Raw genomic sequence first — 21,484 nt, forward strand, 5'->3', positions numbered from 1 at the left:
GATAAAGAACTTCTAGGAAGATAAGATTTGCAAATTAGCCATGCCCAGCAAAGGGCATCAAGCAAGTTCTCAAAATAAAGCTGTTGTTAATGTTGTGAGAGGAAATGAAAAATATATATGTTTCATTCTCTCATGAAAACACAAGGCAAAGCCCTTGGACATCTGTTCTTAAGGTATGCAAACCGTCTCTAAGTAAAATACGTTACAAACTGGGACACAAACACATGCACGCAAACTGCAGATGTGTTCTTTTTCCTACTTTGTGGGTTATGTCTTCTATAAGGGAAAAAGACATATTAATCATTTCTTTTACTGCTAAGGGGATGGGTGCTGCTCTCATATTTCAGAAAGGGGCTGGAAAGTGAGGGAAGCCAAACTTTTTCCTATTTAAGGCCAAAGCACAGGAATCTCAGTGGCTGAGTTTTATGACGGGCCCGGTGCTGAAGGGCAGGGGACATCTGATGGTGCTACTTTGAACTGCTTTTCTTTCCTCCTTTTTGCACAAAGAGTCTCATGTCTGATATTTAGACATGATGAGCTTTGTGCAAAAGGGGACCTGGTTACTCCTCGCTCTGCTTCATCCCACGGTCATTTTGGCACAACAGCAAGGTGAGTAGGTCCTGCTTTCAAGAAACTTTCTGGGGTTTTGCGTTCCTTCTCCTTACAAACAGAGATCAAGGGGAAATTATCGTCCGTGAAGTTAATTTCCTCTGTAAGCTCCAAACTGGGGAAAATGTATAACTGAGCGTGATGGTGCTTCTGGTTTTTTTTTTTTTCCTTTTTTCCACGTTTACTTAGAAAAATATTGTCATTTTCGTGTTTAAAAGTTTTCTGGTTGCTTAAGGTAAAGACGTTCTTGTACTAACTTGTTTTCGTGTTAGTGGCGCTGGAAACTTTTGAAATGGCTTTTAAAAAGTTCCTCTCCTGGGCTGTTAACATCTTGGAATGCTTCCCTGGGCAGTCTGGAAGTTATTGGGCTCTTGTAACACTTTTACACTCTCTTTTGTTTGCTGGGTTCTTTGTAAGGATAGAATCCTGAGCACTGTTTTCTCAGTAAGGTAATGCATTTTAAAAACAACATGAATTAAAGGAAATACACATTCTTAGAATTATGGAATGTGTTTCTGTTACAACGGCAGCCAGCAGATATCATCAGTGTTCTTTAAATGGACTCGAACTGCTAAAAATGTTTCATCGTCCCTATGTTTATTCTGTTTCAAGCACTTCCATAGTTGGTTAATACATATTTCTAATAGTTTATTGTTAAGGGTCTAGTGTTTTCCACATGTTCTACATTTTAACTGCATTTGCATTAATGAAGAGAATATTTAAAAAGCGTTTCCAACAGGAATGTTTGACTTTTCTGCAAACAAGGTAAAAAGATGCTGGTACTCTGACTTTAGAAGAAGGTTGGTTTGTTGTGTTTTCTAGTAACTGCAAACAATGGTTTTCATGTTCTAATTTCCCCCAAACCACGCTTGTTTCATTATCTGGTTATGTGCAAATATTTCTTTCAACTCATGTTTCTCATAGTCATGAAAATGCCAGACACATTGGAAGTGTACAAACTTTCATAGAAATAAATACTTAAATGTTAACTTTAAAGATGTTAGAAAAAATTATTATACATGTATTTCTATTTGCGCAGAATGAAAATGTTTACATTTAAATTGAGCTTTTACAAACGTGTCTGAAAATAGTTTTTGTTTTTCATATAAAATCTTTGATGTCCTTGGAGGTCACATATAAGTGAGGAGGGAAGGGGGGACACCCAGTGACATTGCTTCAGTTACAATCAGCCCGTGGCCACGAAAGAAAAGAAACACCCATATTGCTTGTTCCCTTTATTTCCTTTCCCCCTTATTCCCCTTTTCCCTCCGGGCCCCTCCTGCCCGTCTCTCCGCCCCTTCTGGCTCTTTTGGGCCTCCTCCCCCTTTTCATTCCTTCCATCATCAACCCCCTTTCCCAGGCAAGCCCGTGTTTCCTCATCTCTCTTCCTCCTCTTCCTCTATCACGCCCTCCCTCATCCCCAAGTGTCCTCCCTGTGCCACATCTCTTTGCCTTCTTGCTGCCTCCTACTTTCTTCCCCCAGAACTCTCCCCTCTCCCTTCCTGTTCTGCCCCTCCCACAACATGCTACAACTCCCAGTCCTTGGCTAGGGTACCAAATGCCTCCCACCACACCCTTACCTCAACAAAGACATGGACCTTTTTTACAGTTCTTAAGTTCTCCTGATTTCTGGGGGCGGGGGTAAGTGGGGGAACAGAGTTGCCATTTATTGGAAAGACTACAAACCTTTGGTGTTTAGTTCAAAAGAGTGACAAAATATTTGTAGTTGCCCAGTGTTTACAATCTTTTATAAGCACTATTGTTATTTTTCTTCTTGATCCAACATTAGAAGGGGGAAAAGGGTTTAATACCTTCATTATTTGTACATCACAGAAGTTCTTTTTATTTTTCTTTGTCTTTAACCATAGAAAATAATAAATGGGGCACCTGGGTGACTCAGTGGGTTAAAGCCTCTGTCTTTGGCTCAGGTCATGATCTCGGGGTCCTGGGATCGAGTCCCGCATTGGGCTCTCTGCTCAGCAGGGACCCTTCCTCCTCCTCTCTCTCTCTCTCTGCCTGCCTCTGCCTCCTTGTGATCTCTGTCAAATAAATAAATAAAATATTTAAAAAAAGAAAATAATAAATAGTTATGAAATTTTGCTGATACATTTGTGTGCTTTTAAGTTCAAAAGAAGTTGAGAGGAATTTTGCTCAACTTACTATTTTTGTTTGTCATGAAGGAAAGTTTAAGTGTTTTAAGATAGTATTTCTCGTGTTCCCTATAAATTTTACAAGGAATTTCTGTAGGTGGATTAGCTTTGGGGAGGCTACGGAAGGCAACTGAGTACACAGCCTACCATGAACAAACACAGTCACTTCTTGAATATGGGCTTTTTATGTGTGTCTTGAGAATCCCGGGGAGAGATGGACCAGCCCCAAGGAACACTCATGTAAGGTCTACCCACACAAGCGCTCTGCAGCTTAAAACACGTCCTCACAAAGTACTTGGTCCTTCTACAAATTTCTGAAAGTTCTGTTTAATTCGTGCCTTGTACTCCACCAATGGGTAGGTGTGGTCTGTGCTGTATTTCCTGGAGTTTACCAACGCGCCAGGTCTGAAGCACAAAGACTCGCCACCTGGGGGCTGGGAGAGTCATCGTTTGCACGCCCAGCACCCACATAGACCTTACACAGCTGACTCCATGCTTTAGAATGAGATTTAGAAATAATACGTGTGTGAATTTTAAATATTAAGCACTACTTTTCTAAGGAAATAAGTATATTAGTGATGAAACACTGCCCAACTTGCATACAGACACACAACACGTGGTAACAGTATTCAAAGACTGGAAGTGAGCTTGAATGCTGTGGCCATTTTCAAAATTCCCCAGGTTAACTCTTCCACATATAACCTGGAACTGTTTGTCTAATATTTGCCAATATTTTATGGAGTCCTTATCTGACTAATACTCATGCCACCGTGCTATAGCTAGATGGATAAGTAGGTCGACATTGTTAGTGATACTGCTTCATTAAGGGCAAGGAGATAAACTTTATTTTAATTAAATGTGTTCTAATGTTTTTGCTTATATTTTGCTACCTTGATAGTTCCACCGTATAATGAACTGCTAGACTTTCGTTGTTCTAGAATTACAAGATAAATGGACTTAAGAGACTCCATTCGTTCCCCACCACAGGTTGTAAGAGTCTATTTCCCACTATGCTTCAGGAGACAATTTGAAACCCATCAAGTAGCAGTCAAGTTCCCTGGTCTGTGTTGCCCCCAGAATTAAACATACCGAATGGAGAAAATTTGACATAAAATCACTGAAAGCAACTGTCCCTTCAAGAGGAGAGAATTTATAATTTCTCGTGTATTTTAGTGCCAGCATCGCTCAGGCTTGTGGGGCTTTAGTTGAGATTGTACAACCCGGAAGTGACAGTGTTAAGATTAGGACCAAAATTCTGTCAAATCCCAAATAATTAGAGAACAGAAAACAGACATTAAATCTAGAGTATCTGACTTTTCTTATTTTTGTAATTGTTTCTCATTGAAAGGGAATACTAGAAAATTGTCTATTGTCCTAGAAAATATAGGCACAAATGTGTTTCTCAATGTGAGAAAAGGTAGATTTTTCTCTAACACTCAACTTTGAATTGGTAAATCTACTCTTTAAACCAGACTAACAAAAGTTCCAGTTATGATTTAACCAGAAATTATCTTCAGTTCTGTAATAATATAAATCTTAAGTAAATAAAGTCTTGATACAAAATTTTGTGTTTTTCATTTATGATACGTTGCATTTTTTACCACCCACAGAGTATTCAACATCAGATGATCTAAATACCTAGAGTAAATAGTTATTCTGATTAAATTCTGGAATTAAACACCGCACTATCATAAGTGGAAAGAGCAAAACCACTGGAACAATTCTGGGAAAGAAGGAAAGACTGCTCTTTTAACTAATTCAGATTCCTGGGCTGATGTCTGATCTACAGGTTTATATTAAAAAATCAAGGACCAGTGGCTGTGAGTTTTCCTGGAGTAGAGTTGAGACTCCCTGAAAGAAAAGTCCCTATTCCACACCTACAGTCAATTGCCAGACCTTGACTGGTCACTCAGAGAAGAGTGCCATCTACTGAAACCTCATGGTTTTCACTGTGGGTGACTGGCACAGAGATCCCAAGATTTTGCGGCCCAGGCTTTTATTTTGTAACATCAATGATATCACCGCCTTGAAGTCGTTAAAGTGGATTGCTTAAGAGTTAAAGGTTTAAAGATGAAAAATGTTATTGCCTTTGCTGGACATGAAGAACATTTGTAAAGTTTCCAGGTCTGCAATAACTTTCTGGAAACATCTCAGTGGACTGTTTCTTGTAAAACAGTTTTCCCTGGAAAAAAGCTCAGTCCCATTGTTTTCCACTCCCCCCCCCAACAAAATAATAATAAATAAAGAAGGAGAGGAAGAAGAAGAAAGGGAGGAGGGAGATGTAGTGTAAAAAAAAAAAAATCTGGAGTTCTCAAAGGGGGAAAGTTTGCCTGTTTCATATCAAAATGACAATGGAAAAAATGAGATCGCTCCTCCACAAATCATCTGTTAACTGCAGTTTGGGAAGTTACACTAACCACTAGAATGTCTGTCTGTGCCTAATGAAAACACAGCAGACGTGGATTCCTTTCAGATTAACCAGTAAAACCCTTGTGCTTTCCATGACTGAAGTCCAGAACTGCCATTTAAAATGTAAAATTAATGAACCAAATGAAAAGTTCAAAGAAGATGGCAAAACTTAGAATGCCCAAAAGATCTAAAAAATCGCAGACAAAGGATCCGGAACCTATTAGAAGTTAAATTTGCTATGAAAACTTGCACTGAGAAATTCCTGTTTCAATGAAATGGCATTGACTTTTCTGAAACTATGCCTCCTATAGTATTTGGTGTGGAGGATGGCAAACAGAGACTGTTTCTCAAGTTAATTAAAACCAGAGAAACACTCTTTGGAACTGCATGGTATGTCTGTAACGTTCAAATTTAGTAGGGAAGATTGTAATGAAGTTAGAAGTTCATTAACATGTGTTGTTTAGTAACTGTAGCTACTAAATCAGTCACTACCCTATATAGCTAAAATCGTTGAAAATCAGTACCTCAGTGAGACATCCTAAATAAGCTTTTTCCTGTGTTAGGTATCGAAGCCTTATCTGTTGGTCGTTGCTGCGTTAGTGTTGCTGTGAGAACAGGCCTCTTTGGATATGGTAAAATGTATGCTGAGTTTCCCAATCACACATTAATCCTGTTGGTGGTCTGGATGTCGTTAGGGTGGCCTTGGAGATATGTCTCTTCTTCATAAGGTCAGGGGAAAATAAGCAGAACTCAACTCCAGATGCTATCTTCTTGTTTTGAGACCAGATGGAAAAAATATTCTGTAGGCGACTCTTATCCCTTAGAAAAACAACAATCCAAAAACCCCACTGTCTTTTCAGACTCTGATTTTAAGCTTGCAGGGCTTAGAAACCCTAATGGGGTAGAGCTTTGAAGTTGGGTTTTAACCCTACCCTGCCCTTGAAACTGCAGAAAGGAATCCAAGGCAGTGGTTAAAGAGTTTCTTATCTCTTTCTTCTTATCTGTAAAATGAAGATGATGGCGGCAGGCAACCATAAGGAGGATTGAGTAAATAAGTGTTCAAAGGCTTCAGAAGGGTGCCTGCAGTCTAGGAGGTACTCTACCAGTTCTGCCTAGTATCACTCTTACTGTCAGTACAAAATAAAATTGCTGCAGGGAATGAAAGTACTTAGTGACTCAGTGATAAGGAAAGTGACGTGTAAAATTTGATGTTTGCAAACTGTCATAAAACAGGTAGAACATATTTTCTTCAATATTGCTACAATTTGTCACATCAGTTTACATTATTACAATGCAATTGCTCATTGTTAGGTGTATGATACTTTTAATTCTAATTCTCTAATTATTTTTATTTTTCACAGGACAATATGTTAATCACCTTAAAGGAAATTTCTAATTGGAGGCAGAAAAATCACAGAGCTATAAAGAATAAAACAGGGAAACATCTAGAAATGATTCACAAAGTTTTTGGTTTGGGTTTTTCTGGTGGGGACAAGAATAATCAGCAACCACCTTGTCCATGTAAAACAACATTCTGAAGTCGAAGTTACCCACCTGTATAGTCTGCAGATATTTCCTTGAAGTCCTTTGAGTCAACTCATCTAACGTATTTTTAAATATTCTGATAAATGTAAGCAGCATTTAATCAAAATGCACGTTTTCCAAACAGTGTCATTTAAAAGCAAAACATACTTCAGTTGGAAGCTATATACATTCCAAATACTCATACTTACAAAATGTTCAACTTCCTAAAGAAACAGGAGAGTAACATTATGGTAATTTGCATATCACATCTGCTATTTTTAATTTTCAGATTAAAGGGCACCTTTTCCCAGAAAAGGATTCAGTAAGAAGAGAAGAGAAAAACATGTAACTTATCACTCAGGCCAAGTTAACAATTTGATTGGATGCTTTGGGACATATTATTTTCACTCCAAAAAGGGAATTAAGAGAAACATAATTTACATTATTTTTTAGTCACAAGAATAAAATTCTATCAAACCAGCATAAATTAACATTGAAAGACTGGAAACAAAAACAATGAAAAGGAAAGTGTTACACATATCTAAAAATATTAGATTGTGTTACTTGTTTTTATTTTCCCTGAGGTTTCAAAACAGAGAGCTGAGAAAGGAAAGCTCAGAGTGGATTATGTCATAGACTAGCTTCATTTTGTTTTATAATGTAGATCCCAGTAAGGTCATGATTTAACTAATGCATGGCTTGCATGGCCACAAATACATTGATTTCAGGACTGTACTTTGTAATAAGGAACAGAAACACCAAGTGACATGAGAGGTGGGGCTTAAAATTAATTACGTATTGGAACAGAGAGGCTGTTTAAGCAATAGCAATAAAGGGAGTAATTAGAAAAGTCTATTTCTTGTCCAGTAGTAAAAATGAGATTATTTGCCTTTTATTTAACATTTTTGAATTTCTGAATCCCATTTTCTAAACCATCTCTCAGTGCTGCAAGTGGCAAGCTAGAGTGTTATCCCTCCTGAGAGCAAAACATTCTTCTTCTTGACTTTCGTGTGATTTTCCCACAGATCAGTAGGCGGTAACAAAACCGAGGGCCACGAGACAGCTTTGTGAGAGGGTTAGCTTCTGGGGGAACATAGTGGCAACCATATCTTGTCACACACAGAACAAGAAATTAGAGAAAACTGCCTCTCAGCAATGGTGACCGACTAGAGCGGCAGAAAACAGTCTGACTCTCAACCACTAGTTTCTACAGAAACTGACTTTTCAGGAGAGCCAAACTCCTTTTAAATGGATGTGAAATACATATGGCAATAAACAATTCTTATTTTTCAAGTGTTCCAACTTTTTCTCCCCTAGAACAACATCACTTAAAAGAAAAGACGTACACTAAAGCGACTCACCGTTATAGTGAGACCTCTGTGGTTCAAGAGGCACAATACATAGGGTTTCTAATAAAATTTGGACACAAGAGACTAAGTAACAATTTTCATTTATATAACATTGGGTTGAACCCAACTCTAACAAATTCATTTACAATTCTTTAAAAGTAAATATTGTGCTCATTTAATCCTTTACAGAGCAGATGGGAAACACCATTTCTAGTGATGTGGGGATCCTTTCAATGAGTATAAACAGAGAGGATGAATATACAAAGGAAAAGTTTATGTTAATTTTAGGACAGATTAGGAACAAAGAAAATATATTTAAAATACGAAATACTTGACTCTCCCTTTAACTGTTGTTTACCATTTGTCTTTACAAAAGCATCAGTACTCCATAGCTAAGTTTTCTAACACAGGTCCTGTGTTAGATGTGGGAAGACATTCCTGACGCAGAGTCGAAGAGCTGAAGGAACTCTTAGCGTAAATGAGCACTGCACTTTCTCCCCCACCTTTACTGAAGTGTGACTGGCAAATAAAGTTGGGTATATTGTAGGTGTACAGCATGATGACTTGATGTACATTTCACATTATGAAACGATTACCACAATCAAGTTAACTAATAGGCACCCCACGGTCTCCTTTGTGTGTGTGTGGGGGGGTATAAGCACTTAAAATCTATTCTCTTAGCAAATGTCTAGTATACGATGCAGTATTTTTACCTGTAACCTATATTTGTACACTAGTGGTATTTTCAAGAAGGCTGGGGAGCCTGAAGTCCACATTATTAACGGAGAAATCTTGAACTAAAAATAATCTGTTGGAGGAAAATGAAAATAATCTGCTGGAACATTTCACATAATGTTAATTTAGAGAAAGTTTTAAAATGTTTCATTTTAAGAATCAGAAGCCAATGCAAAGACTGAAGAATATATTTCATGCAATTTATTAAACTATCTTCCATCTCATTAAAACATTTGGACCTCTTCTGAAAAACAGTGGACTTAGTTCCTAAATATAAAGTATCAGTTCTGCTTAGAGAAAAATGAGTTTGGTGCCTCTCCTGTCTTATATTATTATTGTTCACAACAATGTGAAAAAGACTGGTCTTCTCTTCAGCCTATCTTTCCTAACACTGTTTAATTGACTACTTCATTTACATTAGGTAAGCATTCTGGCACTCAGCTTTGATGCTCATTAAGTAGAAAGGAATGCTCTCTGAGAGCTTAGGCAATGTGTCTTTCCAATATTCTCATATATCTGTTTCAAACATGGAGGAAGAATGAGAATAATTTTTTAAAGTAAACAGGTTCTTGCCTTCTTAAAATTGCAATAAAACAAACAAACTTTCTTCTATTAGCTGTAGACCACTGTGGGTAATGGTCACACACAGTAAGAACAGACTTTAAAACTTCCAGGGCGGGTGGGGGTATTGTGCAAGGCAGTTAATGTCGGATCTGTGCACAATAATGGGAAGGACAAATGGAGGCCATGCCCGTCTATAGGTTCTGCAATTACCCCTCTTTAGTGACCTTTTGCTAAGCCGGCTAAACCATAAACCCAAAGTAGGTAGCTTGAACCTAAGCCATTATTACTGCAGATACGAGACGATATAGAAGTGGGAATTTATGAAGTGATCTTCACGGCCGTGTGCAATCTCTGGACGGAAAAGTCTCAGGACCCACTCAAAGGCCTCTTGACCACAAGGCACCGAAAAGCATGGCTGTTCAACTACTTGCTTCCTCCCAAGCAGGCCTCTTCCAGCGACATTTTAAAGATGTTGGCTCTGAGAAAATAAAATGTCACTGTTTCACAAAAATATAAGTACTGAACAGTACACCATTTGTTGTTTGCAAAAATTTTTGCAGATGTTTAGGAACTTCTTATTTATTTGCTCAGTTATTGGCAAGCTAGCATAGTAATCCTCAAGAACCAAAGTTGTATTTAGCCACAACCCACAGCTAATGCTGTAAGAGTTGAGACCAGGTTTTGTGTTGGCGACCTTTGAGCTGGTTCATTGTTAATGCCTGCTGAAACTGGAGTACCTTACATGTAATTAGGAAACAAGTTTAAAATTTTGGTTGAAGCAAATTTTTGACCATGTTAAGCCACAAATGCACATGGTCATGATTCATATTTTTCCCTATTATTTTACTTATTCCTTGCCCATATTTATTTTTTTAAAAAACACTATTTATTTTTAGTGATTTGGAACTCTCTTCCTATCCGTGTGGGCTATACAATGCATTATGTCATATCATCCAACCTGCTAAAGCCCGATGGAGCTGGCGGTGATATTCAATACATGCAATAAGCTTTGCTAGAGCTTCCCAGGAACCTGGAAGAGTCTTATGTGGCCAAGAATAGCTATTTTCCCTTGAAATTTCCAATTAGCTTCATAAAATCCAGAAAGTCTTTAGAGTTAGCGACAAAATCATCATTAAGTTTAACGTTCCTATCTACTATGAAAGCAGAGGATAATGATTGCTAGAAAGGCTTGTTTTTATTTACACAATTAATAAATAGATATTTAAGTGCTGTGTGATTTCCATGGGTGTTCAGTTCATACAATTGAAATGAAAATTCTTTTTTTTTTTAAAGATTTTATTTATTTATTTGACAGACAGAGATCACAAGTAGGCAGAGAGGCAGGCAGAGAGAGAGGAGGAAGCAGGCTCCCTGCTGAGCAGTAAGCCCAATGTGGGGCTCGAACCCAGGACCTGGGATCATGACCTGAGCCGAAGGCAGCGGCTTAACCCACTGAGCCACCCAGGCGCCCCTGAAATGAAAATTCTTATTGGCCTTAAGGAAAATTTACTATGGTGTGCCATTTTGAAGCTAATAAAGAGATTTAGTTTTTTAAGCAATCTCTTACCACTTAGCAAATTATGTTGAGAGAATATGATGTTCTTGGTAACTTAGTTTGTGGATTTTTTTTTTTTTTTTGCATAAACATGTTTATAAAAACATACAAATTAGTTTAATAAAAAGAAGAACTTATTGGTTTCACCCTATCTCCACTTTGGTTACTGGAAAGTCATGACAACATTAGAAATCATATTTCAGCAAAACATAAGATAACATCACACATCTGACTTGCTTTGCAGCTGTTGATGGAGGATGCTCCCATCTTGGTCAGTCCTATGCTGATAGAGATGTCTGGAAGCCAGAACCTTGCCAAATATGCGTCTGTGACTCAGGATCTGTCCTCTGCGATGACATAATATGTGATGATCAAGAATTAGACTGTCCCAACCCAGAAATCCCATTTGGAGAATGTTGTGCGGTGTGCCCCCAGCCTCCAACAGCTGTGAGTTTTAAGAAAATCTGTCCATCTTCAAGATTCATATGTTAACACATGAATAGTCCCTATACCACAGGATCTTGAAAGGAAAAGAAAGTCATGTCTGCCAATTCTGTTGGTTTTATAAGTAAAAGGTGAACATTCTGGCTTAAACCTAAGGATTAGATGTAGTTTGGGATAAGAAATAAATATGCAAATTGGGACACACTTCACGGGAAAGTTTTTCTTATGTCTTGTTTAATCTGTATCTTTTCCATTTATCAGCCTCCTCGCCCTCCTAATGGTCAAGGACCTCAAGGCCCTAAAGGAGATCCAGTAAGTAAACATTATTTAGTGGAATGAAATGAGTTCTTTAAGTAGTCTGCTTTTTTTTTTTTTTTTTTTTTTTGGTTTTTTGCTTCTTCTAATAGCCTTTCCATATGTGAGCCTTCATCATTCAGATATTTCCTTGACTACCACATATTTAATGACAGTGAAGAACTCAAGCCAAGAATCCGTCATCGTACATGTGAATATTTACATTTTCCCAACTTCATATAGTGTCTTCATCCCCATTGTCAGTTTGAAAAATAAAATATAGGTCGATCTACAAAGAAATAAATTATGTTAAAATTATTCACATGATATAGATTTAAAAAGTATATATTCTCAAGAAAGTTCATCAGTTACGTTGATTCCTCATAATATAAAGCAGAGAAGCTACAATTGGATGATAATTCGGAATCAGTAGGCCTTTTCACTGTCTTATGAGTTTGTATCTCTGATTCTTTTAGGGTCCCCCTGGTATTCCTGGGAGAAATGGTGATCCTGGTATCCCAGGACAGCCGGGTTCCCCTGGTTCTCCTGGCCCCCCTGGAATCTGTGAATCATGCCCTACTGGTCCTCAGGTAATAAATTCCAGGACAAAGAGATCCCCTCCTTTAATACAACTACCCCCTTCATTTTCTTTTCTTTGGCCTGTATGACATCTCACTTTTGTGGATTCTTTCTATCAATTCTCCCATTGTATGTTTCTAACAAATCCTTATTTCGTGCTTCTCCGTGTTGGACACTATTTTAAGTGCTTTATAAACTTTGCTTTTCCTTGTAATGCCAATGGTACTGCTCTTCTGTCTTTGCAACATTTCCCAACTTCTCCGCAGGCGTAGAATCTATCACTATGTTTGAGAAATGAGCCATCGACTCCCGAATGAGTCCATCTGGAGCATTTAAGAACTGCTGCAGCTCTGCCTTATGTGACTTACAACCCCAACAGCAGAGCCTCTGAAAGTTCGGATGAACTCAGAGCTACAAATAATTCTCACCGACTTCAGGTCAACAGGGTTATTTGAGCCTCGGCAACTGCCCCCACCCCACCTGCAGAGCCTACCCTGCTCCCCCCCAAGAAAGCGTGGCAGCCACTAACGCTGCGTGAGAATACCTAACCAGACATGTCAATGAGACACAATTCTGCTGCATGGCCTTAGGAGAAGTTAGAAGCCACGCATCTACAAATCACTCCGAGTCTTAAAAAAATGCTGTTCAGAATCAGTTCAACAGAAGGCAAAGCGGACCATCCAACTCATTCCTATGCTGGTACCAAACATAACCCGCTTGCGGGCCTGAGATTCAAAACAAAATACTCTCCAAAGAAATCCAACGAGCACATTTAGCTTTTCTATTATTCTGGTGCCTGTGCTCTATGTGGGTGTTTATTTGGGGGGCAAATTTGTTAGGCATATCAACCAGAAGCCAGAGGTTACAAATTTTACTTGCATCCTTAAATGTTGGTAAAGTAATTTGTCTTCCCCATTTTTTTCTGCTCTGAATGAGATCAGATTATATGACTTCAAGGCTCTTCCAGCTTCTAACAGTCCATGATCCTATGTTTGAAGCTGTGGGTATCACTTAGAAGTAATATCTTGAGTAAGATCACACAGGAACAAATCATCTGGGATTAACATTGCATAGAGTTAGCGGAAAGACGCGTGTATCTCGTACTTCTGTAGGGCGTCTACTACTGAAGCTATGGGGACAGGATAAGCAAGACGATGAAGGCACACGGACCACATCCTCTGGCTTGCACAAACTTCCTACCAGTGAATAGCAGATGTTGCATGCGCTTCTTCTAAATGCTTTTGGAAAGAACTATGATGTATATATCAAAATGACCAGATCTATTCGGTCTCTTTGCTACAGAACTATTCTCCCCAGTTCGAGTCCTATGACGTCAAGGCTGGAATAGGAGGAGGAGGAATGGCGGGCTACCCCGGGCCAGCTGTATGTACAAGAGTTTCTCAGCATTTTAGAGCATGATTTAGCTTCTGGTTTGTTAATTCTTGAATGGTTATTTTCCCAGTAATATAGTATTAGTACATATTCACACAAAATAGCTTATTCTCCATGAAGGTTGGGAAAGCAAGTGTAGGATTATGACCCTTCTTATCCTAACTTGTCTTTTCCTCTAATCTCACACCTGTTTTGCCACTCCTTCCTTCTTTAGACAACCACGCATTCCGGGAGGCCCCCTGCCTTTGTGCTTAGGTCTCACACCCATATATTCCCTAATTTTAACCATATTTTGCTATTTTTCACTTCCATTTTTCCTTGTTCTCCTTTAGTCATTCAGAGTCTTCTTTTCATGTGTTTTCATCAAGTAAGTGCTACTTTCTGGATGACAGTTCGAGTGATGGATGCCCAATACTGCGATCTGCCACATCCCAACCCTGAAATCAAATACAAATATTTCCACAATTTATTGAGTCTTTAAGTTTCCTACAAATGATAGCTATTTACCTTGTACCCAGAAGCTTTCCCTTAATGTAAATACCTGGAGTTTTGTAGAAGAAAATAGACAAAAATCAGTGAAACCTGGGTACCGGGGCATGATGTGTGGTGTCCCACACAAATGACCTTAATTGTAGACCAGGCTCTCGGAAGAAGCAGTGTGGGGAAGAGTATTGCTTCACTGCCAGTAACAGGTACATAAGTGCAAAAGGATGCATGACACCGGATTCTCAGGGATTACGGAAGACTGCCACCCAGATCGCTAGACACCATATTTGTGACTTCCAGAATGAGAGAGGACAAAATTTTAGCTGATAGATCCAAATGACCAGTTAAAGAAAGACCCTTGACATTGATGTAAATTGTAAATAGAGAATTTTACAAATCTCTAAAGTTTGGGGGGATGTGATTTTTTTTTTAAAGCCAGAAGAATTCTATTAACAGTTTAAATATCTGGTCTTATGCAACTAGATTCAAATTATGAATCTTATTTTTCAATCCTATATACAGTTTTTACTAAAAACAAAACAAAACAAAACCCAAAAAACCCACCTTAAAACCAAAACAAAACAAAAAGCCCACTACTTAATATTTCAGAAAAGAGGTTGAAAGAGAACATTTAATTACAAACTGTGGTTTTATGAATTTGTTTTCAGTATTTAGAAATAGCAGGCTATAAAACGAAAGATTTTCTAGTGTAACCTGTATTTCCTAGCAATGATAAACCTGTTGGTTCTAACTGTAATCTACCATGGCCCCACGTGTGCTGATTCTCATATGTACATCTAAATCTTCATGTTAGCATAACTCGGTGACATAATGAAGAACTTCCTGGTTGATTTACATCATCATTTTTAGAAACTGGGATTAACAGTATGCAGGTATTTTCCCACAGGAGTCTGGCTGGCAGGCAAAAAATTGCTTCCTCACTAGGACTGGTATCATCCTAACATTAGGACTTTCATAGTGTTTTACATGGATTTTTCTAGACTTTTGAATTCTCTTTTATGGGGACTTCAGACTAACATTTTATAGCATTTTCCAATAATTATTGATTCTGTGAGAATTCCTTTTAAAGTGATGTTCTTATAGTGACATTTTTTTGTATATCTAATAAAATTAATCATATCTGTGAATAGTTACTACATAATGAGGCATGCTGTTCTCATTTTTTTTTTTTTAGTGTCAGTATCATTTCTCATCTCTTTGATGCCTGAAAAAAGTGTATTTCAGTTGTGCCTATTTTGTCTTTATCCTTCAAATTTATATTCCAGGGTCCCCCTGGCCCTCCAGGTCCCCCTGGTACATCTGGTCATCCTGGCGCCCCGGTAAGTGTGGCCATTAGTGGTGCTTTCTTTTTCATGCATTTATAGAAATCAAGTTAACACAGATCTTGCCGTAGTGTAGCCCTGCCAGCATGCATAACCCCAAATAAGTAGAGGAATCACACCCCAGAAACTATCATTCCTTCAAAGATGGAGTTTCGTATCTAATTCATCTACAAACAATGACTCATAATTAAAACCTTGCTAAAATTAAACCATAGGCTTACCTTGCATGTGATATGGCCTCAAGTTCAAGACAATTCAATTCCAGTGGAATGAAGTGAGACAACGGAATAAATCTGCTTTATTTGATCTGAAAAATTTTGGCTTCCATGTTTATAAATTGGAATAAGATTCACTAATTGCTTCACAAATCTTAATTTCATACTGTCTTCAAGAGGTAAATGCCTAAAGTGAACATTACATTACTTTAAAAATATTTTCACATTATTCTACCTACTAGGGTTCTCCAGGATACCAAGGCCCCCCCGGTGAACCTGGGCAAGCCGGTCCTGCTGTAAGTATCCATCAGAGCTGCAGAGTCTGTGCATGGACCATCCCACGTAGACACCACCTCCACGGTCTGAAACACCATCTTAGGTCCTGTAGTGTACTCAGATTTTAAAACAATAAATAATATTTCTTACAATGGTTGAACTGGTTTCGGAGATCTTTTGGACTCTTCTAGTGGCTTAGATTCCCCAGAGATACTTGCTATTGAATCTAGGAATTCCCTGGCTCATCAGCCATCATCGTTCACCTCCTAGTGTGGACACAAACCCTCCTTCTCTTAAACAGAGATTTAATGTTCCCGTAATTAGGTTCACCTTCATATCTCCTGACATGTCTCCTGACGTGCAATTTTTAAAACTTAATTTACTAGAAATAAACATAATCCAACAGATTCCTCTCCCAAAATCGCGCTGTATAAGCAAGCAAGTGAGGGGAATTAGTCCAATTTAATACTTCAAACTATTTGGAAATACCTATATATTAAAAAATTCATTATCTCATAAAATGTAAAAGTGCTTATGGATTTCTAAATACATGTGATGTAAAATATATGATATTTTTAATTCTTATTAAAAATAAGTTCATTAAACAGTAAAAACTGTATATATGACAAGCATGATATTAACTCAATGTGTCATTTTCATCATGAAAAATATTGAGAGTATTTTCTAAAAAGAGGTTCCTTTCAGGAAAACACATGATATGTAACAAATTTTTGTAAGAGAAAAACCTATAGACACATTTGCTTTTTATTTTCTCATTTTCAGGGCCCTCCAGGACCCCCTGGTGCTATAGGTCCATCTGGCCCTGCTGGAAAAGATGTAAGTCTTTAAAGACTGAATGGAGATACGGCAAAATCCAAGTTGGATTAGACTGTATGCTAGGCTCACAGAAAAATCTTACTCAAAAAACTGTTGCTAACATGTCAGCTCATACTAACTTTAGGATGTAGGGTGTTTGTGCAGCCATCTGTACCATTTTCTGAATTCCAAACTAACAGAACCCCTACATGTGCTTCCTCGTGTCGAGAAGGTACACGGAGTGGATAGATCATAACTGGAGGAGGAACAAGTAGCTTCTTTCTTCCTCTTGTCATGAGGAAATTGATATCAATACTTCATGAACTTGAAAACGTAAAACGCCTTTAATATTGTGTCCTTCGTCCCTTCCCATTCAATGTCCAATGGCAAGTCCTCATCAATGGATTGAGAGAGCATCATAATACTTCAGTGAGGAGTGCTGCCTACTGTTGAGAAGGGAGAAGTCCTCCCCGTTCCTTCCACTAGGGAAAGCTGTTCTAACAACTGTGTTTAGCCTAACCGCTTCCGTGAGTCCTTGATGAGAAAAATGCAGTTGGTTTGCTAACTAGCTACAGTGTGTTTTCTCTTACACAATCACGCGTCTATTTTTTCTTCCTCCCCTAGGGAGAATCAGGAAGACCCGGACGACCCGGAGAGCGAGGGTTGCCTGGACCTCCAGTAAGTCTGTGGCGTGCAGTGAATTACTTGGAGTAATCACGATGATCTTAGCTTGAAAATTATTCTATAAGTAAACTGAATAAAACTTAAAAGTGGAAGGCATTTTACTACTACTGGACTGTGATTTGAAAATTCACTAATATCTGTTCTATTCCTTATTTTTAGGGTATGAAAGGTCCAGCTGGAATGCCTGGATTTCCTGGTATGAAAGGTCATAGAGTAAGTAGAGTTTCTGAATTAACTATAAGCTATTTCATTTAGCTATGTTTACTTGCCTAACCAATTTTATTAGGCAATTTGAGTATGTGCCAAAAATGGTTGACTTGATTGTTTTAAGTCTATCAACTTTGCTGACTAAACCAAGTAGTAATTTTACAGATAATAATTAGACTTGTTTTTAATATGAAAAAAGGCCTGGGAAAAATTATTTAATTTTCTTAACTTCATTGCCAGAAAAAAACGAAAATATGCTATTAAGAGCCGTGCGTTATTCGTTGACTTGGTGTGATTTGCAGGTGAATCAAGCAACTTTATTCTATGCAAAACATTAGGTGGATTCTACCAACTGACCCCCAGGTCTACCACCTTAATAGAAATAAAATCTGGGAAGCTGATATTTGCTATAGTTAAGGCAACTTCCTAATTGAACTGGATTGTACTTGCTAATTCAGATTTTTTACTATAAAATCACTGTCAAATGTCTTCAACCCATTTAAAAGAGTTTTAAATTACTCACATCAGTGTTGGAAATAGTACTATGTGGGAAAAACCAGCTATGAAAAATACAATGTAAAGTTTCCAACCATTCTGGCTTGTTAACAGATCTTTAATATTTTTACTATTTTTATACATTTCCTAGGGCTTTGATGGACGAAATGGAGAAAAGGGTGATACAGGTGCTCCTGGATTAAAGGTAAATAAAAATAAAATCATACTTAAATGAATTTAAGTAAATTCATTTAAATGTTATAGCTATGTTTAAGATTTATACTTTGGGGTTTAACTTTTTCTGAAATTTACTTGAAATTTGCTTTCCAGGAACTAAATAACAGTGACTAATTCAAATGTTCTACCAAAGCTTCCACGAAAGCTGATAACTTGAACTGTCTAGATTAGAAATGATTGTGCACACCTAAGTAACTCACTGATTATTTCTGTTTCATCCTCAAGTTTTTAAAATGCAAAAATTGAGAATTACAGCAAATAAAATGCCACCAAAAATTTGATATTGCTAAAACATATCTTTTTCTTAGGTTGTATGATATTCTTCATAATGTGCTGCATTTTAGAAAAAACTATACATTCCTTCCTCTGTTCTACAAAATGGTAACATACTTTACATGTTTCTAGGGTGAAAATGGCCTCCCAGGTGAAAATGGAGCCCCTGGACCCATGGTAATTATATTTCTTATGTAAATTTCAGTTTTAATTTATTAGCCTCCATCTAACCCAAAACTTGCCTTGCTCCTCTCCAGCTGTTTTTTCACAAGGTTAAAATAAGACCGTTCATTCTACTGTGTTCTGCAGGGTCCCAGAGGAGCTCCTGGTGAGAGAGGACGGCCCGGGCTCCCAGGAGCTGCGGTGAGTCTTGGTACTGGCACTGCACCGTTCCAGCCAGAATCACAGATCAGGGCCTCAGCCCAGTCTGCAGGCTGTGGCAAGCTTCTGGAAAATCTTTCCCATGAGATAGCATTTAACGCGGCCTATTTGTAGCTATCGTGTAGGGAAACAAATAAGGGCCTCACAGTTACTATCTCTTCTGAAAGTTTTTTAAGTGTCTACTTTGTCTACGTTACTTGAACCATTAATTCACAGTTGATTTTTTTTTTAAGATTTTATTTATTTATTTGACAGACAGAGATCACAAGCAGGCAGAGAGGCAGGCAGAGAGAGAGGAGGAAGCAGGCTCCCCGCTGAGCAGAGAGCCCGATGCGGGGCTCGATCCCAGGACCCTGAGATCATGGCCTGAGTCGAAGGCAGCGGCTTAACCCACTGAGCCACCCCGGTGCCCCTCACAGTCTATTCTGTTAAACGCAGGACCCAGGTCTTCCACACATCATTGTTGTACACATCAGAATGTTAACAATTTGACTCTAAAAACATGTTCTTAGTAAGCAGATTGTAGTACACTGGAAGAAGAATCAACTCCACGGAGTGAGAATTTTAGTCAGAACATCACTCATGACTGGGTTTTCAGAATTCAGGAGATGTTTGAGACAAACTTCTCTTTCTAGGGGGCTCGAGGTAATGACGGTGCTCGCGGAAGTGATGGACAGCCAGTAAGTACCTTTTATCTGGTTCTTTAAGGGAGTGGGACGTTACACAGTATGGAATGCTGGACTAATACGGATTACAGACCTAAAACTCAACATTGTCCATAAACATTCACTCCGACAGACACTAAGTCCATAAACACAATCTAGAAACAATCTAGAAACCCTAAACCCATAAATGAAATTCTGCTATTTTTCATTATACTTGGCCCATTACTAACATCTGTATAGTGTTCACTTGTTAATACCCAGTCCTGGACATGGCCATTAAAAGGGCCCTGCAAAATAGATCTTGATGTTACCTCCACTTTATAAACAAGAGTGCAAGAGCTCCAGGCTAAGGAAATTGCACAAAGTCGGAGAACTTGCGGCAGAAGGCAGGGGAACCGCTCTTGTTATTTTGTCACATTGTTTCTCCACATAATATTCATCCACGGACCATAAATACTATTTTATCTGTGCAATTGTCTTCTTTATTGTGTGTGTGCCAACTTCCTAGCCAGCACTATGTTAGCTTCTGTTTTCTTGATTAAGAGCTCTTGAAATTGTCTTTACTTTTTTTCAGGGCCCCCCCGGTCCCCCTGGAACTGCAGGATTCCCCGGTTCCCCCGGTGCTAAGGTAAACATGAATTTCTACAGAAGAATATGAAAGAGGTGTTGGGGCAACAGAAAAATCATTGGATTGTTTCTTAAAAATTGTACATATGTTTATGTAGGCATCGAGTAGGCATGTTTTTACCTGTTCCGATCTTTAACACCCTATTTTTGATTCCAAAAGGGGTTATACCTGGCACTCAACTATTCCTATATCTCTTTCTCGTTTCCCAGTCTCTTTCTGAAAAGCACATCCCATAATCACATGCAGCGTTTCTCTGCCTTCCTGATTCGTGACTCTTTGCTGGTGACGGGGCACATCATCACACATTTCCAGCCCTGGGGAGATGGGCTGAAACTGGCTTGGTGGTTAGAAGTGACGAGAGACATTGACCACTTCGGGTCTTTCCCCTTAGGGTGAAGTTGGGCCTGCGGGATCGCCCGGCTCAAGCGGGTCCCCCGGACAAAGAGGAGAACCTGGACCTCAGGGCCATGCTGGTGCGCCAGGTCCTCCCGTAAGTGACAAATGCGGCCTCTGAGGCGCGTCGCTGCGTTTGTGTCATGAAACCATGTGCTTTACTGTTGTTATCACCCAAGATTTATGTATTTTAATCATTGCTTGGTGCTCTGAGATGACTCTACTGTGATAAATACAGACTTGATCAGTACTAAAATTCGTGGGCCTTGAGATTTAACTCTTCTAGAATTTATGACTTTCACGTTTATTTGACAAAGTGAAGTACAGGACGGAGAGTGATCTGACGCTTCAAAGACTGTGCTCCCCGATCACCAATCACAACAATTTGAGGAAGAAACAGGATTAAATACCTCCTCTGTTTATTACTTAACAATTCAGACCAAGCACAGATTGTCTTTAATTTATCCAGATAGTGATCATTCTCTTGCCTGCATGGTGTGTTGTTCCACAGTTGGAGGAGTCAACGAATCTCTACAAAGCCCAACGCCCACCAACGAGTTTACTTTGCAATGTATGCTCGCTAGTGACATTATTTTTAATATTCTCTTTTCCCCTCCCAGGGCCCTCCTGGGAGCAATGGTAGTCCTGGTGGCAAAGGCGAAATGGTACGTTGCCCTCGCCCCCACCCTCGTGTCAGCCACACACGTCATCGGCTTCCTTTGCCCTTTGCGTGACTGTCCATTTGCGATGTCTATCAGCTCTTCAAAAAAGAGAGCTCAAA

At 38.7% G+C, this 21,484-nt stretch overlaps 1 protein-coding gene across 2 annotated transcripts in view; it reads left to right on the plus strand.

Moving 5' to 3' along the window:
- The first annotated feature begins 389 nt into the window (after nt 1-389).
- COL3A1 (collagen type III alpha 1 chain) overlaps nt 390-21,484 on the plus strand; it is a 39,693-nt gene continuing 18,598 nt past the window's right edge. For both annotated transcript variants that reach the window (XM_047721296.1, XM_047721297.1), the window contains exons 1-17: nt 390-609; nt 11,140-11,342; nt 11,601-11,651; nt 12,110-12,223; nt 13,515-13,595; nt 15,377-15,430; nt 15,891-15,944; nt 16,708-16,761; nt 17,365-17,418; nt 17,584-17,637; nt 18,278-18,331; nt 18,769-18,813; nt 18,946-18,999; nt 19,653-19,697; nt 20,257-20,310; nt 20,702-20,800; nt 21,324-21,368. In XM_047721296.1, the coding sequence (XP_047577252.1) occupies nt 531-609; nt 11,140-11,342; nt 11,601-11,651; nt 12,110-12,223; nt 13,515-13,595; nt 15,377-15,430; nt 15,891-15,944; nt 16,708-16,761; nt 17,365-17,418; nt 17,584-17,637; nt 18,278-18,331; nt 18,769-18,813; nt 18,946-18,999; nt 19,653-19,697; nt 20,257-20,310; nt 20,702-20,800; nt 21,324-21,368 (1,194 nt within the window). In that variant the 5' untranslated portion in view covers nt 390-530. The remainder of the gene's footprint in view (nt 610-11,139; nt 11,343-11,600; nt 11,652-12,109; nt 12,224-13,514; nt 13,596-15,376; nt 15,431-15,890; nt 15,945-16,707; nt 16,762-17,364; nt 17,419-17,583; nt 17,638-18,277; nt 18,332-18,768; nt 18,814-18,945; nt 19,000-19,652; nt 19,698-20,256; nt 20,311-20,701; nt 20,801-21,323; nt 21,369-21,484) is intronic.

Source organism: Lutra lutra, chromosome 3, assembly GCF_902655055.1.
Source record: "Lutra lutra chromosome 3, mLutLut1.2, whole genome shotgun sequence".
NCBI lineage: Eukaryota > Metazoa > Chordata > Mammalia > Carnivora > Mustelidae > Lutra > Lutra lutra.